This window comes from Armigeres subalbatus, chromosome 3 (genome assembly GCF_024139115.2).
Source record: "Armigeres subalbatus isolate Guangzhou_Male chromosome 3, GZ_Asu_2, whole genome shotgun sequence".
Lineage (NCBI taxonomy): Eukaryota > Metazoa > Arthropoda > Insecta > Diptera > Culicidae > Armigeres > Armigeres subalbatus.
Window position 1 is genome coordinate 134256559 of NC_085141.1, and position 21257 is coordinate 134277815.

At 40.3% G+C, this 21257-nt stretch overlaps 1 protein-coding gene across 1 annotated transcript; it reads right to left on the reverse strand.

Annotated features, from left to right (window-relative positions):
- Positions 1-284: 284 nt before the first annotated feature.
- On the reverse strand, positions 285-1224 carry LOC134221252 (uncharacterized). Its single transcript, XM_062700445.1, has 2 exons — positions 568-1224; positions 285-500 (listed from the first exon to the last, which is right to left on the reverse strand). Exons 1-2 carry the CDS (start codon positions 1210-1212, stop codon positions 309-311), a joined length of 837 nt encoding a protein of 278 aa, XP_062556429.1. The 5' UTR covers positions 1213-1224; the 3' UTR covers positions 285-308.
- Positions 1225-21257: the final 20033 nt, after the last annotated feature.

The following is a 21257-nucleotide window of genomic DNA, read 5'->3' on the forward strand; positions in this document are numbered from 1 at the left end:
TAAAGTGACTAAAGTGAGGAATGAAACTCACTTCTCGATTAACCTTCCTCTTTTCTCACACTTACTTTTAACTGTGAGCTGGACACGTTGTTCGTACGTCAAGCGAAGATAATATTTAGTAGAGAACCTGGAAGAGGCCGCAGGCTTCGTGGAAGACCGCGTACACGATGGCTTTTGCAGTTGAAGAGGACCTGAGGGCGCTCAATGTTCAGGGCGACTGGAAGCGATCGAAGAGCTGTAGCTCATCAAGTATCAAGTAAGTATTATAGACTTGAATGTTCGCTTAAATTTATTATTTATCATTTATTTTAACATGAAATAGTTTTATTTACAAGATCATGGAGGATCTCTTTAATATCATCTTCAATAATATTAGCACAATCTCCCATGGTAGACCACACTGACATAATAAATCGAGCAAGATTTTTCCCAAACTGCCCCCATGACGTTAGATACAGGTCGTTAATTCGGTGTACAGAAAATCCTATTTCGAAGCCCATCTGAAATATACGTATTGATAGTTTACTCACTCCAAAAAATTATATAACGGGGATTGCTTGACATTACAATGGTCATACAATATGTAGAATTCGGCGAGCAGATATTGAAAAGCTTCAACAGTTCCGATCCAGCATTTTTGCTATAATTGACCAATCCGAGGAAAGTATCAGCCAAGTCTCCAATATAGGGCACAGCAAAATCTATGCATCGTCGTAGCCTTCCAACTGAAAGCTGAGGTTGCGTCAGTCGTGCAGCGTACTGTTGAGAACATCTTTTCGATTGATGACCGTAGACAATGTTCGTGGCATTCAGTATACTCCGAATAATCGATTGAGCGGATACCATCACGTCGAATACGATTTTTTGCCGAAAATATTCGGCCATATCTGACACTTCCACGATACTGCTAGCATTAGGAATGCTTTGCAAAGCATTGTTCGTTAGTTCCAATGAAATATTGTATTGTGGATATTGGTACATTAAACTACGGATGGTCTTCTGAGCAAAATCATCCAAGTCGTTTAATGCAGCAATACATCGTTTTTCTTGTGTGGTGATGGATTGATTGATCTGTCTTGCTGCCTCGTTCAACTGGGCCAGTCCCGACTGGATAGCTGCGTAGTTGGCCTGCGTGAGAGCGTACCAATCGAGAGCGCGGGATGTCCCAACAGCACCGACTACAACTAAGACTAGGACGTGAAATTTCTTCATTGTGCAATGGATTTTTTCCGACTGTAGGTCGAATGAAACGATGTTTAATAACGAACAGTAGTGCGGCGGTACACTATCTGTTATTTTTGTTTACACATCTGTCAAGCAAATTTTATATTTAATGCGATAAACATCATTTGAATTAGATTATTGCTTTTAAATACTTTCCACACTGCTTATATTCACAATGTGTTACATCATCATGTATTGTATTTTCATCTATTTTTTTTGTGTCTTGTAGCTATCTGTGTGAAGAATTATTTTCCTGTAAAATGCAATATGCGCGCAAATAATGTTATGCTTGCCGAAAATGTGAGGTAACTAAGGGCCGAAAAAAAGTAACGTGGGCATCGAGTCTAGTAGCACGTGTTTTGCGGTCAAAAATAAGCGTTCGAATGTGTCCATGCTGAACTACAGCTTGAACCCCATTTGGGGCGGTTTGTATGCAGCATACAAGAAGATGTTCTATGTTAATTTTCATTCGACCAAATGCCCCACGATATGTCCCGTTGAAATTGGTTTGGACTCTCTCAATGAAATGTCTAAGAATTAAAGACCTTTGTTTTCTTTTCCATGTACACTGTCCAGTCGGTCACATTATACTTGTTATGAAGTTAGAATAGGCAACAGCGCATATTTACAACATCTCAATCTGACAATGTTCCACGATCGTGTTGAACCCATTGCGAACCTTAATCCATCACGAGCTCCAATCAACTAGAACAGCAAACCATTCAGCTGTATTCCAAATCAGCAAGAAGAAAAGTCCAAACGATACCTATAGCGATGGCTGGTGAGCACCTCACGACTTAATTGCTTGTGACTTAATTTAATCGAACGTGTAAACGCCTTTGGCCGAACAAGCGCAGGGGTCCGGGCCAAAGATTTGTTACCATTTATTTTGTGCTTGTTGCAGCGGATTGAATTTGGAACACACAAGCGACAGACAACCAACCGTCGGGCTTTGGGCCAGCCAACCAACAAACATCGTCGTTATCTACCAGTCAGTCGGTCGTTTCTATTTTCACGCTATCGTTTTGGTTGCCTTTTCTCTCTAAATTTGGCTTTAAAAGAGACCACCTAATGGCATTTCACACACATTGTGTGACCACTCCCGTGGTCTTCTGTGGTCAGGTTCTCACATTTGACCGCTTGTTAGCACAGTGATCGAGTGGGTAATTCATTTTCCGGTTCTATTTTTGGATTTGAGGTATTGTTAAAATGCCACCCAATGCCTCGGTTTTGCATTTCGTCATTGAACGACAAGGGGGATATATCTGTGGAGGAAGCACGATGCTTTGGGGATTGTGTCAGGAATCGTTCAAGCAGCCGTGGGAATGGCTGAGTACACATAGTAGGTAGAGCAAGTACGCACACAATTTGATAAAAGTCTGGTGCAGCGCAAAATTAACTCAAGACAAAATTTTCAAAACGACTTATCTGCTTTTGTAAACAAAGTTTCAAACGACGATTTGACGAATCTGATAGCTCTCCCACGCAAACTAACACCATCAATAGGTAGGTGAAGGTTTCCGCTACATGTTGATGGTGTTGGTTTACGTGGGAGAGCTATCAGATTCGTCAAATCGTCGTTTGTATCTTTGTTTACAGAAGCAGATAAGTCGTTTTGAAAATTTTGTCTTGAACTGATAATTTGGTAAAAATGAGGTTTGTTCGTGGGCCCTCCTTAGCCGTGCGGTAAGACGCACGGCTACAAAGCAAGACCATGCTGAGGGTGGCTGGGTTCGATTCCCGGTGCCGGTCTAGGCAATTTTCGGATTGGAAATTGTCTCAACTTCCCTGGGCATAAAAGTATCATCGTGTTAGCCTCATGATATACGAATGCAAAAATGGTAACTTGGCTTAGAAACCTCGCAGTTAATAACTGTGGAAGTGCTTAAGTGAAAACTAAGCTGCGAGGCGGCTCAGTACCAGTGTGGGGATGTAATGCCAATAAAAAGAAAAAAAGAAGTAGGTTTGTTAGCTGATTTTCAGCGCATTGCAATGCAATGTTTGTTAATTTTTAGTAATGAAACGTTCCGTAGATAGAGATTTTGTATGCTAAATATTTCGGATCGGCTATTCTGGACAAAAGATCTAAATATTACTGAGATCCCGGTCTCTGGGCATGTCGTTGGTAGACACTTTGCTTAGTTTTATTGCCTGTCCCCTTCGTAGTTGCTAGTCGTGATTGGTCGAGAAACAACAAATATGCACAGCTCACCAATTGATTGGTCTTCTTGGGATATGAGAATTATTTTCACTGTGCATGTTTTGGAGTTTTAATATTTAATCAAGACCATTAACCATGTCCTCACAGCCAATTTAGGATTAGAAGAGAAAAATTAGCACTAAGCATATGCGGTAGGGAGCGGGACTATTTGGGCAGCACCCCCTATTCCCGTCCGCAACGTTAATAACTCGACCTCGTTCCAACCAAATGGCTTGATTTTCTGTACATCACTAGATATCGACAAAAACTAACCATGTACTAAGAAACAAGTAATTTTGTTGTAATGCGCTCGAGTAATTAACGTTGTGAACGGGAATAGGGGGTGCTGCCCAAATGGTTCTGTACCCTATTTCGAAAAACTTCGTTTTAGAGCATTCGAAACGAAATTCCGCGGAATTTCACGGAATTTGAGTATGGCGAAATCTGATTTTCTGATTTCGTTTCGTATCGTTAAATTACAAAAATTTCGACAGAAAAATCATACTTTTAATGAGTTTTTAATATTTCAAATTTTTATTTCATAAAAAAATTTGGCTGCCCCGCTGAATAAAGCCTTTCAAACTCTACTCAAAATTTTATTCCTTCACTAAATCTCACTACAAAATTACTTTCATCCTATAACTTCAGTGAACCCTCAAGGCCCTCAACTTCGGTAGCCCCAAGTTCCCTTAATTATTCAGGTCTGTTACACGTTTATTTATATTTCATTTCCAATGGATTAAATTTCCAGGCTTTACAGATTCATCGTGGAATGCGGAACGTTTTCCGGGGCGCCAGGCAATACGAGGTAAGTAGGCTGAACCTGAGACTGTCCCGCATAATCCGGAACGTTTGGCCACTGTAACCTAATGCCTACATGCAGATAGCGTGATGGTGTTGCTAGAAAAAGCGCCTCCCACGGTTATTATTGTTATGGTTCGACTCCCACTGCAGCACACCACAGAATTTTTAAAATTGTTCTTGCAAGTGAGTGAGAGGTGAAGTTATGAAACGTAAAAAGGGTTTTCATCTAGCAGTCACGATTTTCTTTATCTTCCAAGGGTAACTCCATACAAACAAAAATGATGGATTAAAAATGCCTCTCACCATAACCAACGTAAAAACATTGCTCGCTTAATATTTCCAACAGACCTTAGTAAAAAATTATAAAAAGTCGAGTTTTGTACTGCAATCAACTGCTTTCATACTGCTTAGATCTGTTGAGAAGACTATTTTGGAAAGCATAGCAGATTCAATAAATCTTTATGAATTTGGTTAAAAATTTACCTGCAGACTTTATGCAAGATGTTAATTGAAATAGAGGGTGGCACTTTGAATCTGTAATATTTTTCAAAATGGTGAACACTTCTAACCAATATGAAATCTGTTGATTGCAGTTAAAAAAAATGGGTTTTAAAATTTTTACTGAGGTCTGTTGAAAATTTTGAGCTATGAATATTTTTACGTTGTTTATAGTGAGGGGCATACATAAATGGAAATAAGGTCCAAAACTGATGTGTTACTTCTGTTCATTTGTAAAATTCAGCTATATTCTTTCAATGGCATTTGGGTAACAATATTTGACTCTAAAAATAATAAACAAAATTAATTTACCTCGCGGATTTTCTTTATTCGTTTTTTGCATTATGTATATTTTTTTCGCTCGTATTTATAATCGTGCGACTTCAAATTACCACCAAATCTTTGCAACATGTTTAAAAAAATCCTGAATAAATCAAAGAAAAATCACATGATAATTAATATGCGTTAAATATTTAGGATGAGCGCAAAATTGAGAAAATGTTAATCGTGTAAAAACAAAATCCAGTGTAATGAGCATGAGCATGATTGACCGCCCACGGTTGCTACTCCGTTATTGCCAGGTCAGCTGTAATTACACAGAGAACCAACAGACGTTTGGGACTAACATCATCTTCAATGTGTAAGAACTGGTGACCCAAATATAAGCAATACCAGCGCCGGCCGTGTCCGAATGCAGCTCAATTGAGGAGTAGGTAGGAAATTGTTGACGTGATACTCGCTTTGATAGAAGCCGACGAGTCATCTGCACTTCCACGAGAAATCACTGGGATGTTGGATATATGGGGTAGGGAGTGTGGCGGGGTTCGTTTTGGTAAACGGTATGCCGTGTATAGCGTGTAGTTTGATCGATGAAATAAAACTCATATTTTTTATTGAAGGCCGCACAAAGCAGAACAAAATTTCGGTGATTGGCTGATCGTTCTGCGTTCCGCACAAAGCAGAACAAAACTTTGATGACCGGCCGATCGTTCTGCTTACTGAAGAAACATGTCTAGACGCGTTTTCAACTTTAACTTTCTAATTAATTTACTCACACGCACCAAGCAGAATAAAATTTCGGTTACCGGCCGATCGTTCTGGTTACCGCACAAAGCAGAATAAAATTTCGATGACCGGCCGATCATTCTGCTTACTGAAAAAACACGTCTGGACGCGATCTCCGTTCTACGTCCAATACAAAACACGATCTGTACTGAACGGATTGTTTCACTATTCACTATCACTATCACTTACAACCAATAACAAAAAATCAAAGTTTGGGTCGTTTAATAATGACGCCACATGTTTTATGGGGAGAGGAGGGCTACTATTTTGTGACAGTACATATTCTAGGCATACAAGAAAGCATTAAGGGGGTTAGAAATCTCAAAAAGTAGCGGACGGCATATTTGAATCGCCCCTGACGTTCGGACTTAACAAAAATCATTAATTGAAGACAAATGTCAGCTAGGTATTCGAAAGCCCTGAAATTAGATAGAAACATGGGAAGTCGAATTATTATCGTTTCTACATGGTGACTCATTTAGCTCTCCGTGCCGTGATATTATTCACTGATAAAATCGTTCATCTCGTCAAATTTTTAAAAGCTATTTAGGTGGTTAGATTAAGACATAGGGGAACTAGGAGTAGGACGCCCACGTTAAGGAAAATGCCATTTTTATCAATGAAAACCACCATTTCAGCCAGTTTTCATCAGCGCATACTGAAGAACAGCATATCTGCGACTGACTACCGATAACAGATATCTAATTGTCCATTTTATTGCACAGAAATTTGATTTTTAAAAAGCACCCGAAAAAAAATGATTTTGAAACCATGCGGGTGAGATGCGCCAGTGGATGGGTTAAAACGCGCATGTGCTTATCGTACTGATTTTCATTTTAATTGCCTACATTAAGGCAATTAACCGAATGTTTCAGCTGTTTCGGTCATACGAAATGAGCATGGGCGTAATGCCCCACACCGACCTCAGAAGTTTGAAGGCCCATAAAATCGTTTTAAAACCATTTTTGACGACGATTTCGTGTGGAACATAAAGAACACGAGTAAGCAGCATGGCTCATAGCTCAATTATTAATTTATCAATGTATAACAGCGACAGAAAGACTAAATTCCACCGAGCTAGAATTGCATCAAAACACGCAAAAATCGTTTTTTCGAGTTTTTCATGTATAACTAGAGAAAAATCATGAAATATATGTATCCAATGGCAATATTTTTCATTGCTTTATCGTATAGACTATTGAAAATAATCAAAATGGGGATATTTAACCTTATTCAGGGGTGGCGCGTTTTAACCCCTATGGGCGTGCTACCCCCACTTCCCCTATTAACACACACGGATTGTGTAAAAACAGAATCCAGTGTAATGTAAAAAAACTATTCAATAAAAATTCCGAGGAAAAAAAAAATTCGTTTCGTTTCGTAAAATTTCGAAACAAATGGACCTCGATTTCGTTTCGTTTTGAAGTTTCGGAAGTAAATCTGAATTTCATTTCGTTCCAGTGGTCTGCCGAAGGTCGTCCGTCAACAAACGACCCCAACGTAAAGTCCTCCAGGCGGAGGTGAAAGTAAAACCTTCCCGAATTAGTGGAACAGTGAAGCCGATGAGCAGCATTTCCCCGGCAGTTCTAGTGCCGAAAGTCGTTTCCGGCCGGTTATAAAACCGGCGTCATTGCCAACCAAGTGGACCTCGTGGTGGCGATATCACGTGCAGCAGCGTCAACGAGCAAATTGAGTCCGTTCCCTATTAACAGTGCCTACAATTCCCAAATAAAAATAACCTAGTAGGGGAAATGACGGGTTTGGCAGGTTTTTTTCTATTATTGTCAGGGGGTTTTTCATGACTGATCATGCTCAAATTTTGCCTAAACATTCTTTGCATATCAAAGAATATTGTGGCCATATTTCATAAAATTTGGTCGACAAAAAAAAACCTCACAATAATAGAACAAAACCTGCCAAAGCCGCTATCAAATAAATAAATTTCTAGTTCATAATTCAATTCTTATTTGCGAACTTCTTGTGTGCACCGGAAAATTAAATTTCAGTGCATTTACTTCACTGTGGTTGCAAAGTGGTACAGGTAAGTCTCCGCTAGTGCGATTGTTCGACCCTGAGATAAGGAAAAGAGGTGAGCTAGCTCGGGACGTGCGACTGCGGATGTCCATGCCAAAGACGTATGGGCGTCATCGGTAGTAATAATATCATTATCACCAACAGTTAGTAAGGAAAAGGACATATATCAAGATACTCGTGGCGACTCAAGGTAAGATTACGTAATTTCAGGACGGTAGGGCTTGGGATTTAAGAGCCCCGCACATAGGATACGTTTGCGTTGCATTTGACACATTTCCCATGGAAAAACTGTCAAACGCAACGCAAACGTATTCTATGTGCGCGGCTCTTTAGGTTTGAGGTATTTCAGCTGCACATCCGGGTATTTGACGTTTTTTTTTTTTTTTAACAAATTTTATTTGCTTATTATTTAATACATGCATTCATCTCTTAGACTAGGTGTTCCGTGTTTTCTTAACACTATCATCCTTATTTGCTATGTTACAGTTTTAGTTATTATTAATACATTTCAATTGCCTCTGGCAGTTAGAATTTTTCTTCTGGTTGAATTGAACCATGTAGGAATTACAATGTTTTCAACTTAAACTAAACTTAACCTAATTAATACTAAGGGTACAAGGAGTTAATCGTTGCAATAGAAGATTGCAACGATTTTTGTCTAAAATTGGAAATTATTTGGTTGGACATTTGTTGCAATGTCTCAATATTAGAAATTCTATGAAGTTCATTGGTACTATACCACGGAGGCAACTTCAGAATCATTTTTAAAATTTTATTTTGAATCCTCTGGAGTGCCTTCTTTCTGGTATTGCAGCAACTAGTCCATATTGGCACAGCATACAACATGGCAGGTCTAAAAATTTGTTTGTAAATCAAAAGTTTGTTCTTAAGACAAAGTTTTGATTTTCTGTTTATAAGTGGATATAGACACTTAATATATTTGTTACATTTGGCTTGAAGGCCTTCAATGTGATTTTTAAAAGTTAATTTTTGATCTAGCAGAAGTCCTAAATATTTAGCTTCGCTAGACCAATTAATTGAAACCCCATTCATAGTGACAATACTATATATAATAGCCCTGTTTGTCTGTCCGGTGACTAGCCAACCAGACGCAGCAAGCGGGGAAATTCTCACAAAAAATAAAATATATGACACTTCAATTCTTTTTTACTATCAGAATCAGATGCAGAAAACAAAACCAGTGACAACCTTAGATAACCAGATACAGTATTTGATGAAAAAAATCACAGACAACAGACGTTGAAAATTTTTATTTTTTTTTAATGCATGAATTATTGAACCGTTTATATTGAAAAAAAAAAAAAACACACACACACTTGCCACGGGCGCTACTGCGTCCACAAATAAACTAGTATATCATAGTGACAATATGTCTGCTAGAAGGTTCCAAATAAGAAGCTCTCGGCTTATGTGGGAAAATTATAAGCTGAGTTTTGGAAGCATTCGGGGAAATTTTCCATTTTTGCAAGTAAGTGGAGAAAATATCTAAACTTTTTTGCAATCTACTACAAATGACACGAAGGCTTCGCCCTTTGGCTGAGAGACCTGTGTCATCTGCAAACAAAGATTTTTGACACCCTGGTGGTAAATCAGGTAAGTCAGAAGTAAAAATGTTATACAATATGGGCCCAGTATGCTGCCTTGGGGAACACCAGCTCTTACAGGTAATCTATCAGATTTAGAATTCTGATAGTTTACCTGTAGTGAGCGATCTGATAAATAATTTTGGATCAGTTTAATGATGTACAGAGGAAAATTAAAATTCATCAATTTTACAATCAAACCTTCATGCCAAACAAATGCTTTCTCTATATCAAGAAGAGCAACTCCAGTCGAATATCCTTCAGATTTGTTGAGCCGAATTAAATTCGTTACTCTTAACTTAATAACTGATGGGTGGTTGAATGCCCATGGCGAAAACCAAATTGCTCATCAGCAAAAATAGAATTGTCATTAATATGAAGAAATAATATTAATAATATTAATATTGAAGAAAGCAAACTGATTGGGCGATAACTAGAAGCCTCAGCTGGATTTTTATCCGGCTTCAAAATAGGAACAACTTTGGCGTATTTCCATTTATCTGGGAGGTATACCAATTGGAAACATTGGTCAATATATTAACCAAAAAGGATAAAGTGCTCTCAGGAAGTTATTTTTGATAAGCATGTAGAAAATACCATCACCACCCGAGGCTTTCATATTTTTAAATTTTCTAGTATCTCACTTCATCCAAATTAGTTCCCAACGAAGGGTCAAAAACATTCTCTTGATTGAGAATGTCTTCGAAGCTCCGGACTAGTGAGACCTAGACTAAAATTATGGGCACTCTCGAACTGCTGAGCAAGTTTTTGAGCCTTTTCGCCATTTGTTAATAAAATTTTATTTCCCTCTTTAAGCGCTGGAATTGGCTTTTGAGGTTTTTTTAAAAGAATTTTCGTTAATTTCCAAAAGGGAACTGGGAACTGGGATCCAACTTCGAGACATTATTCTCAAAGTTGGTATTTCTCAGAATAGCGAAACGTTTTTTAATTTCATTTTGCAAATCTCGCCAAATAACTTTCAACGCGGGATCGCGAGTTCTTTGGTATTGCCTTCTTCTCACATTTTTAAGACGGATCAGTAGCTGAAGATCGTCGTCAATAATAATGGAGTTGAATTTAACTTCACATTTCGGAATTGCAATGCCTCTGGCTTCGACAATTAAATTTGTCAAAGATACGAGAGCATTATCAATATCACTTTTGGTATCGAGAGGAATATCAACATCAAAATTCCTATCGATATACGTTTTATATAAATCCCAATCAGCTCTATGATAATTAAAAGCAGAGCTGATTGGATTGTTAATGGCTTCTTGTGGTGAAACGTCACAGGAAGGTGAAAAGAGTCAGTCAGCATGTGTTACCAATTGGCCACACAGCTGACTTGAATCCGTAAAAACTAAATCAATTTTAGAAGCATTTCGACTGGAAGAATCACAAGTTGGTCCATTGGGATATTGAATAGTATAATATCCCGCAGAAAAATCTTAAAATAAAATTTTACCATTGGAATTGATTTGAGCATTATTCCATGAACGGTGTTTGGCATTTGTTGCGAGTCAGAATTTGAAGATCAGCTTTCAACAAATTCTTTTGCTGCCCATTATTGCATTGAAAAGGCAAGTAGGCTGCAATGAAGGAAAAGGTTTCAAAAACTTTGGTTTCAAACGAAGAAAATAATTTATGTTTGATACGTCTATTGATGACAATGGCGACCCCACCACAGGCGCTGTCAAGACGATCATTTCTGTAGATAAAATAATTTGGATCCCTTTTAATGGAAAGTCCTGGTTTTAAATAAGTTTCTGTTATAATGGCAATATGCACATTATGAGCTGTTAGGAAGTTGAATAATTCATCTTCCTTACCCTTTAGAGAGCGGGCATTCCAATTTAGAACTTTCACACAATTATTTGGATCCATTGAAACGGAGACAATTTTTTGTGTGTACTTTATACCAACCTGAACAGCTTCAGGTATGGTATTTGCTTTGAACATTGCATCAATCATGTGATGCAGTTGTTCAGTTAAAAAATCAAAATCGGAAGCAGTCATGCTACCTGAATCGGCAACATGACCGTTATTTTCCGTTGGGACATGGGTATAAACCTCATTTTGAGAAGAGAAATTTTGTCTACCAGCAGCGATGTTTGCATACGTAGGTACATTGGAAAAATGGAAATTTACTGAAATGCTTGCTACCCGTTGACGAGCGGCAAAATTTGTTTGTGAATTGTGGTGGGTATGAATTGCTCGACCGGTAACCGGTTTCGAAATTTGAGCGTTTGAAAAATTTCTACCCGTCGAATCTGGGATCCGATTGGAATTTCCCGTCATCAATTTTGCATGGGAATTCAAAACTTTTTTGCGTGAAGGGCATTCCCAGAAATTGGATTTATGATTGCCCCCACAATTTGCGCACTTAAATTTATTGGAATCTTCTCTCACATGACATGCGTCCTTGGCGTGAGAGGTTCCACCACAAATCATGCATTTAGCATCCATGTGACAATGTTTGGTTCCATGACCCCACTTTTGGCACTTACGGCACTGGGTGGGGTTATGGAAATTTCCAGGCCTGCGGAAATGTTCCCATGTAACACGGACATGAGACATAATACAGGCCTTTTCCAAACTTTTCATATTATTTAGTTCACTTTTGTTAAAATGAACTAAATAAAATTCTTGAGAAATGCCCCTCTGGGAAGTACCAGAATGGGATTTCTTTTCCATCTTAATTACTTGGACTGGTGAAAATCCAAGTAATTGAGAAATTTCAATTTTAATCTCATCCATGGGGAGACCTTTCAAGACGACTTTGAACAATCGCTCAGTTTTGTCGTCGTATGTGAAGAATTTATGGCGGCAGTCACCCTTCCTAGCAATCTGAAATGAAATCTTGATCCCTTGAAGGTTACTCAAGATTTCATTCCGAAAGCCAGAAAACTCGGCAACAGATACCACAATTGGCGGAATCCTTTGTTTCTTCGCATGAATCGAATCACCTGGGCTAAAGGTAGATTCGATTTGCTCAATTTCATCATTAATCAAATCGAACTGATTGCTCAGTTCGATAGGAGAAGAAACAATGTCAACATTAGATTTAGAAGGAATATCTGAAGTCTCCAGCTTCCTTCTATTTTTCCCGCGCTTGGGCAGGACGGTCTTGAAACCTTGTTTCTTTGAAGGAAGTGGAGAATTCAGAGACTCCCCCTTCCTCTTGTTTTTGTTAATACTCATTGCTGAGCGTGGAGACGTGACCTTCTAAGAGGTTTTTTCCCAGAACGGTGTCCCTGCAGGATTACCACCGCTTGTCGGAATTTGACTTCCGCAAACGGGGCCAACGTAAAACGAAGGTACGGGGCCTTGCAAAGATCGTAACGGGATCAGTGGGTACAAATAGCGCTGAGAAAGACTGTTGAAATTAAAATAGCTTCGGGTAGTATTAGAACCGCACAGCACGAAAGCACGATGCGGTCTGGGGTATTTGACGTCATGTCTGGTTTGGCGCAGCGTCGTGCGCGAGGGATGGTATGGCAGGGGGCCTCTGCCGGTGACAAGAAAAAAAAAACTGAGAAAGAAAAATAAAAAGCAGAATTAGACTTTGATGTCAGATGAGCAAAGAAAGGCATAGATGGCCTGAATATAAACCACATCGCGTTTTCCCAAAACATCTCTTACTTTCCTGTAGGGTTGTTTACCTCGGGCCACAAGGGTTTCGCCACAGGGCGTTGTTTTCCGAGCAATACCAATCTACGTGATCGATGTCATCGTAACCGGCTCCACACCTACATAAGTTGCTATCGACAAAGTTTATTCTGGAGAGATGTGCGTTTAGTGAATATAGTGATTGGACATAAGCCTTGACATCGTGTGAATGAAGCCTTGGCTTAAGTCCTCACCTCTGATCCACGCTCGCGCAAAATCTTTAGGAATTATAGAAAATAGCCACCGTCCAAGTTCGTTGTGTGACCAATTCATTTGCCAATTTTGAAGAGTTCACCTTCCTGTACGCCCACTTTTGCTAGCGAGTCCGCCTTCCCATTGCCATAGATTAGGCAATGGGATGGGACCCATTCAAAGGTAATCTTGAATGATCTTTCGACCAAAACACGCATCTGCTGCGTGCTTAACAGGTTTCATCGACTGGAGTGCCTCGATAGAACTAAGACTATCCGAGAAGATGAAATAATGGTCTACGGGCTGATCGGAAATTATCCCCAAAGCGGAGTTAATTGCTGCCAGCTCAGCAACATAAAACGAACACGGTTCCTGAAGTTTTCGGAAGGTGGTTGAAGTTACGTTGAAAACACCGAAGCCAGTGGATCCGTTGATGCGGGAACCATCAGTGAAATATCTTTTGTTGCAATTGACATGTTCATATTTTTCAGAAAAGATAGGGGGAATAGAAATATTTCGAAGATGATCTGGTATTCCTTGAATAGCATGTTTCATGGACAGATCGTATTCAATGGAGGAACTGTCGTTGGTGAAGTGAACTCGTGGTGGGTTATAACATGGAAGACAAAGATCTGACGATATGTAGTTGAAATAAACTCTTAGTAATCTTGACTGATGAACCAGGTCAAGCATATTATCGAAATTTTCTAAGACAAGTGTGTTACTTGTTCCACATTTGATCAGTATTCGAAGTGAGAGTTCCCAGTAACGGTGCTTTAAAGGAGTGACTCCAGCAAGCACCTCCAGGCTTATATTATGCGTTGAATGCATACAGCCAAGGGCAATACGCAAACAACGATATTGAATTCGTTCCAATTTTATTAGGTGGCAATCAGCTGCTGAGAGGAAGCAGAAAGAGCCGTACTCTAAAACAGAGAGAATAGTAGTTCTATATAGTTTGATGAGATCTTCCGGGTGAGCACCCCACCATGTTCCAGAAATAGAACGTAGAAAATTGATCCTTAGTCGACATTTTACAATCAAATAGTCAAAATGGGTTTTCCAGGCGCACTTGGAATCAAACCAGCCTCCAAGGTATTTATAACTCAAAGACTGATTTATGCTATCTTTCAACAGCTTTAGTTTCAGTTGAGCTGGGTACCGCTTCTTAGTAAACACAACTTAGTAACACAACACAAATTTACCACTCTCACGCTGCAGCAAGAAACAGTTAGTTGTACGGTGCATAAAATTTAACTGGATAAAATGTGGCTCCTGCATTCTGAGGAGGATCGCACTTCTTTCGATAGGATCGATGCGTACTACAGAAGCACGATACATCAAGCACCAAAGTAACTATCTTCGTGTGACAACGATAAAAAAAATAACGCTTACAATGCACGCCCGGTGGATTTTGTGTACTGAGGAGGATCGCGCTTACCTCGATCGAACCGACACGCACTACAGATAGTAGACTCACGAAACATCAAGCACTCACTCCTCTGGACAGAACGTTGGTAAGCACTATCATCAAACTCCAACTGAAAAACTAGAATTTATTCGCCTAGAAGTGGTTCTGTCGTAATCAGGGAAGAGTCGTTTGGCCGAAAGCCATTTGGCCGAATGCCACTAACCCGAACAAACCATTAGGCCGAAGCCCATCTGGCCGAAAGTCATTTGGCCGAAAGGGTCATCGGGCTGTTTGTAAGAAAGTAAGATGCGTGCTTAACAGGTTTCATCGACCGGAGTGTCTCGATAGAACTAAGACTATCCGAGAAGATGAAATAATGGTCTACGATCTGATTGGAAATTATTCCAAAGCGAAGTTAATTGCTGCCAGCTCAGCAACATAAACCGAACACGGTTCTTGAAGCTTTCGGAAGGTTGTCGAATTTTCGTTGAAAACACCGAAGCCAGTGGATCCGTTGATGCGGGAACCATCAGTGAAATATCTTTTGTTGCAATTGACATGTTCATATTTTTCAGAAAAGATAGGGGGAATAGAAATATTTCGAAGATGATCTGGTATTCCTTGAATAGCATGTTTCATGGACAGATAGTATTCAATGGAGGAACTGTCGTAGGTGAAGTGAACTCGTGGAGGGTTATAACATGGAAGACAAAGATCTGACGATATGTAGTTGAGATAAACTCTCAGAAACCTTGACCGACGATAGCTCAAGCATGTTATCGAAGTTTTCTAAGACAAGTGTGTTACTAGTTCCACATTTGAACAGTATTCGAAGTGAGAGTTCCCAGTAGCGGTGCTTTAGAGGAGTGACTCCAGCAAGCACCTCGAGGCTCATATTATGGGTCGAATGCATACAGCCAAGGGCCATACGCAAACAACGATATTGAATTCGTTCCAATTTTATTTTATGGCAATCAGCTGCTGAGAGCAGAAAGAGCCGTACTCTAAAACAGAGAGAATAGTAGTTCTGTATAGTTTTATGAGATCTTCCGGGTGAGCACCCCACCGTGTTCCAGAAATAGAACGTAGAAAATAGATCCTTAGTCGTAATTTTACAATCAAATAGTCGAAATGGGGTTTCCAGTTACATTTGGAATCAAACCAGACCCCAAGGTATTTATAAGTCAAAGACTGGTTGATGTCTTCTTTCAACAGCTTAGGTTTCAGTTGAGCTGGGTAACGCTTCTTAGTAAACACAACCAATTGAGTTTTTTTGTGGTGAGAACTCGATCCTTGAATCAAAAGCGCCCTTAATGTCCAAGAAAACTGAAGCCAGTTGCTCCTTGTGCACAAAGGCCAGTTGTATGAATCCTTTGCTTCTCCGTAAGCGCCACGGATAAGGAATTAGCCGGTTAGTAGCGCGAATTAACGCGCACTAAGTTAATCATCTCCTTTGTCCCGCAACAAAAGGAAAATAATCCACACAATGCACGCCCGGCGAATTTTTCAATCCAAGAAGAATCGTGCTTCTTTTGATGAATTCCTCCGGAAGTTCTTTCAGGAATTCCTCCGGGAGTTCTTTCGGGAATACCTCCAGAAGTTTCTTCAGGAATTCCTCCGGAAGTTCCTTCAGGAATTCCTACGGAATTTCCTCCAGGAATTCCTACGGAATTTCCTCCAGGAATTCCTACGGAATTTCCTCCAGGAATTCCTACGGAATTTCCTCCAGGAATTCCTACGGAAGTTCCTCCAGGAATTCCTTCGGAAGTTCCTACAGGAATTCCTTCGGAAGTTCCTACAGGAATTCCTCCGGAAGTTCCTACAGGAATTTCTCCGGAAGTTCCTCCAGGAATTCCTCCGGAAGTTCCTCCAGGAATTCCTCCGGAAGTTCCTCCAGGAATTCCTCCGGAAGTTCCTCCAGGAATTCCTCCGGAAGTTTCTCCAGGAATTCCTCCGGAAGTTCCTCCAGGAATTCCTCCGGAAGTTCCTCCAGGAATTCCTCCGGAAGTTCCTCCAGGAATTCCTCCGGAAGTTCCTCCAGGAATTCCTCCGGAAGTTCCTACAGGAATTCCTCCGGAAGTTCCTCCAGGAATTCCTCTGAAGATCCTCCAGGAATTCCTCCGGAAGTTCCTCCAGGAATTCCTCCGAAGTTCCTCCAGGAATTCCTCCGGAAGTTCCTCCAGGAATTGCTCCGGAAAGTTCCTCCAGGAATTCCTCCGGAAGTTCCTCCAGGAATTCCTCCAGAAGTTCTTCCAAGAATTCCGCCGGAAGTTCCTCCAGGAATTCCTCCGGAAATTCCTCCAGGAGTTCCTCCGGAAGTTCCTCCAGCAATTCCTCCTGAAGTTCCTCCAGGAATTCCTCCGGAAGTTCCTCCAGGAATTCCTCCGGAAATTTCTCCGGAAGTTCTTCCAGGAATTCCTCCGGAAGTTCTTCCAGGAATTCCTCCGGAAGTTCTTCCAAGAATTCCTCCGGAAGTTCGTCCAGTAATTCCTCTAGAAGTTCGTCAAGGAATTTCTCTGGAAGTTCTTCTAGGAATTCCTCCGGAAGTTCCTCCAGGAATTGCTCCGGAAGTTCCTCCAGGAATTCCTCCGGAAGTTCCTCCAGGAATTCCTCCGGAAGTTCCTCCAGGAATTCCTCCGGAAGTTCCTCCAGGAATTCCTCCGGAAGTTCCTCCAGGAATTGCTCCGGAAGTTCCTCCAGGAATTCCTCCGGAAGTTCCTCCAGGAATTCCTCCGGAAGTTCCTCCAGGAATTCCTCCGGAAGTTCCTCCAGGAATTCCTCCGGAAGTTCCTCCAGGAATTCCTCCGGAAGTTCCTCCAGGAATTCCTCCGGAAGTTCCTCCAGGAATTCCTCGGAAGTTCCTCCAGGAATTCCTCCGGAAGTTCCTCCAGGAATTCCTCCGGAAGTTCCTCCAGGAATTCCTCCGGAAGTTCCTCCAGGAATTCCTCCGGAAGTTCCTCCAGGAATTCCTCCGGAAGTTCGTCAAGGAATTCCTCCGGAAGTTCGTCAAGGAATTCCTCCGGAAGTTCGTCAAGGAATTCCTCCGGAAGTTCGTCAAGGAATTCCTCCGGAAGTTCCTCCAGGAATTCCTCCGGAAGTTCCTCCAGAAATTCCTCCGGAAGTTCCTACAGGAATTCCTCCGGAAGTTCCTACAGGAATTCCTCCGGAAGTTCCTCCAGGAATTCCTCTGGAAGATCCTCCAGGAATTCCTCCGGAAGTTCCTCCAGGAATTCCTCTGGAAGATCCTCCAGGAATTCCTCCGGAAGTTCCTCCAGAAATTCCTCCGGAAGTTCCTCTAGGAATTCCTCCGGAAGTTCCTCCAGGAATTCCTCCGAAAGTTCCTCCCGGAATTCTATTGTATTATCCACTCTTTCTTTTCCATAGAAAAACAATTCGTTTGACTAAAAACGCAATTCCTCTGGAAGTTCCTCCAGGAATTTCTCCGGAAGTTTCTCCAGGAATTCCTCCGGAAGTTTCTCCAGGAATCTCTCCGGAAGATCCTCCAGGAATTCCTCCGGAAGTTCCTCCAGGAATTCCTCCGGAGGTTCCTCCAGAAATTCCTCCGGAAGTTCCTCCAGAAATTCCTCCGGAAGTTCCTCCAGAAATTCCTCCGGAAGTTCCTCCAGAAATTCCTCCGGAAGTTCCTCCAGGAATTCCTCCGGAAGTTCCTCCAGGAATTCCTCCGGAAGTTCCTCCAGGAATTCCTCCGGAAGTTCCTCCAGGAATTCCTTCAGGAATTCTATTGTATTATTAACTTTTTCTTTTCCATAGAAAAACAATTCGTTTGACTACAAACGCAATGTGTCGTCTTGTCGTATACATTGTGCAAAACTTTTTTTGCGCCTTAAATGAGGGAGCGTAAACCGAATTATCTCGTTAAGTTATTTCGAATTTCGAGCATAAAGAAGGGAGGGCTATTTAGAATCTTGAGCATGAGCATGATTGACCGCCCACGGTTGCTACTCCGTTATTGCCAGGTCAGCTGTAATTACACAGAGAACCAACAGATGATGTTTGGGGCTTACATCATCCTCAATGTGTAAAAACTGGTGACCCAAAGTCAAGCAATACCAGCGCCGGCCGTGTCCGAATGCAGTTCAATTAGGGAATAGGTAGGAAATTGTTGACGTGATACTCGCTTTGATGGAAGCCGACGAGTCATCTGCACTTCCTCGAGAAATCAATGGGATGTTGGATATATGGGATAGGAAGTGTAGCAGGGTTCGTTTTGGTAAACGGTTTGCCGTATGTAGCGTGTAGTTTGATGAAGTTACAGTCAAACCTCCATGAGTCGATGTTCTATGACTCGATATTGACTCATGGAAGCAAATTTCGCTATGTTGAAAAATATTTTCTGGGTTACTGTGATGGTCCCTTCAAACAGCTTCCCAGGGATTTCCTATTCCATATCTCGATATTTCCATGAGTCGATGGTCCCTTCAATATCGACTCATGGAGGTTTCCCTAGCAACACACATGTTTCGCAAAGGTTACTGCAACTGATATGTGACCAGATTCAGGCACAATCAAGTTGCTACAACCATTTTTGACTGACTTGTGCTGCTCGGGTTGACTGTACCACAAAAACACAATCGAACGCGCACTAATTAATTTACTTATCGACCGCACTTAGCAGAACAAAATATTTCGATGATCGCGCGATCGCTTTGCGTACTAATAGAAACACGATAGAACACGCACTAATTTTTTATTTGTTAATTAACTTAATTACCCGCACAACGCAAAGCCTAATATCTCTATGATCGCGCGATCGTTCTGCTCAGGAAACACGATCGAACGCGAACTAATATTTCATAAGACGGCAGTACACTTTATGTTCAGAACGATTAGCTTACCGTATATTTGACATATCATGTAGTACTCTGTTTCTCACAAAACAATTTGAAATATAGGTTTAATAGAAAAAAAATGTTTAAATAATCTTAATAAAGAATGTTAAATACGAGTTGTGATTGGGAACAATAAAAGAGAATGTTTTCCACGCAGTGATACATTTGTTATGGATTACTAAGAGTGTGGATTAACGAGTACATGATAAAAAGAAAACAAATTAACCAAGCGGACTGCACAAAAGAAATCTGACCTTTTCAAAAGGACAATCAACACCCTCCTCACAAATTAATTTTAGTACTGCAAAAAATGCTAAGCGAGTTAAGCGAGAAAAGTACAGTTTACTCGTTACCCGTTAGAGAAACTGTTGAATAGTTGCTGGTTTTATTTTACATAGGGATGAATAGAAATTTCAACGAACTAACAAAGTGGAGGCACCGTAATATCAGAATTCTGAAACACCAACTGGATTGTTTTGTTTTTTTTTTAATAGATGTCAATACAAGGATTTATAAATATATCAATATATTGAATGCAATTTATATACTAAGCATTTTTAAATTGTACTGGCGTATCACTAAAAAAGTTAACGAAAATGATAGAACAAATCGTAATCAGGAGTTTAAAAAACCTACAAATATTCAACATGACTTTGGTGTTGGGTGACGATATCCCTGTACATAGGGAAGGAGGGCGTAATCTCGCCAACGGGGTGGAATGCCCAATGCCTTTTTTAAGATGAAAATGCAATCGCTTGTTGAATTATTAGCTCCACCCAGTTGCCTGTTCGTATGATGAAGCAATGTAAGCAGTTTTTCAAATTAATTTCAAGTTTTTATCACAAAAAAAAAGTTAAATTATTAATAACGAAATAAATATTAGGAAAATTATATGAATTGAACCATCCTAAATAAGGATTTTATCTTATTTTGCTTATTTCCGAAGTTAAGATAATTTTGTCTATTCATTATTTGTATATTGAAAGTATTTGATTTCCGTATAATTATTAAATTTGATGTAACACAACGTCAATTTCAACTAATCACTCGTTGGGGTAACATGAGCATCGATGAGAGGGGCGATATCGGCATGTTGAAATGAACAAATTTAAGTTTATTTACATTTCCAAAATTGAAAGAAAGGGTTTTGTGGTTGCTGCATCTTGATTTTTAAGAATTGTGCCTATGAAAGCGTGAGGTAGATTATTTCAAATCTAAAGTTTCTAAAGGGTTTCACCTTGAGTTTAATATGACTAAAAAAATATTGTTTGGTGTTACAATTGTGTAGGTCATCAGATATAGTGGTTTATCAACAGCAATTGAAACCATAAATCGCCATGGGTCATGGGTCAACAGTGCTGCGATAGAACACGGTGTTCTACTAATGGTTCTACGCCAAAAGTTGAATCGCTACTTGAAATTTCTGGAACAATATATTCGCAACACGTTATTCTTTCAACAGTAGTGGTGAATAAACCCAAAATGTTATGCGCAACCAGGGCTTGGATGAATGAAGCAATGAAGATGATGACCGATGCTTCAGCACCAGAAATACTCACGAGGAAGGTAGCTTCATGAGAGAACAGTTTTAAAGTGCTTAGTGAAGAATGATTCCTCGCTCCATATGGCACTATTGCACGAAACAGTTGGAGAGTCAAACCAAGCACCCGCTAGTGCAGAGAATATTTAACTCTCTTGCCTCACTT

Bases quoted from the DNA above. Each gene is read 5' to 3' on its own strand.
- LOC134221252 (XM_062700445.1), bottom strand. From the start codon at position 1,212: ATGAAGAAATTTCACGTCCTAGTCTTAGTTGTAGTCGGTGCTGTTGGG. The intron at 501-567 runs GTAATGTCAAGC...CGTATATTTCAG, and splicing joins CTACATATTGTATGACCATT to ATGGGCTTCGAAATAGGATT.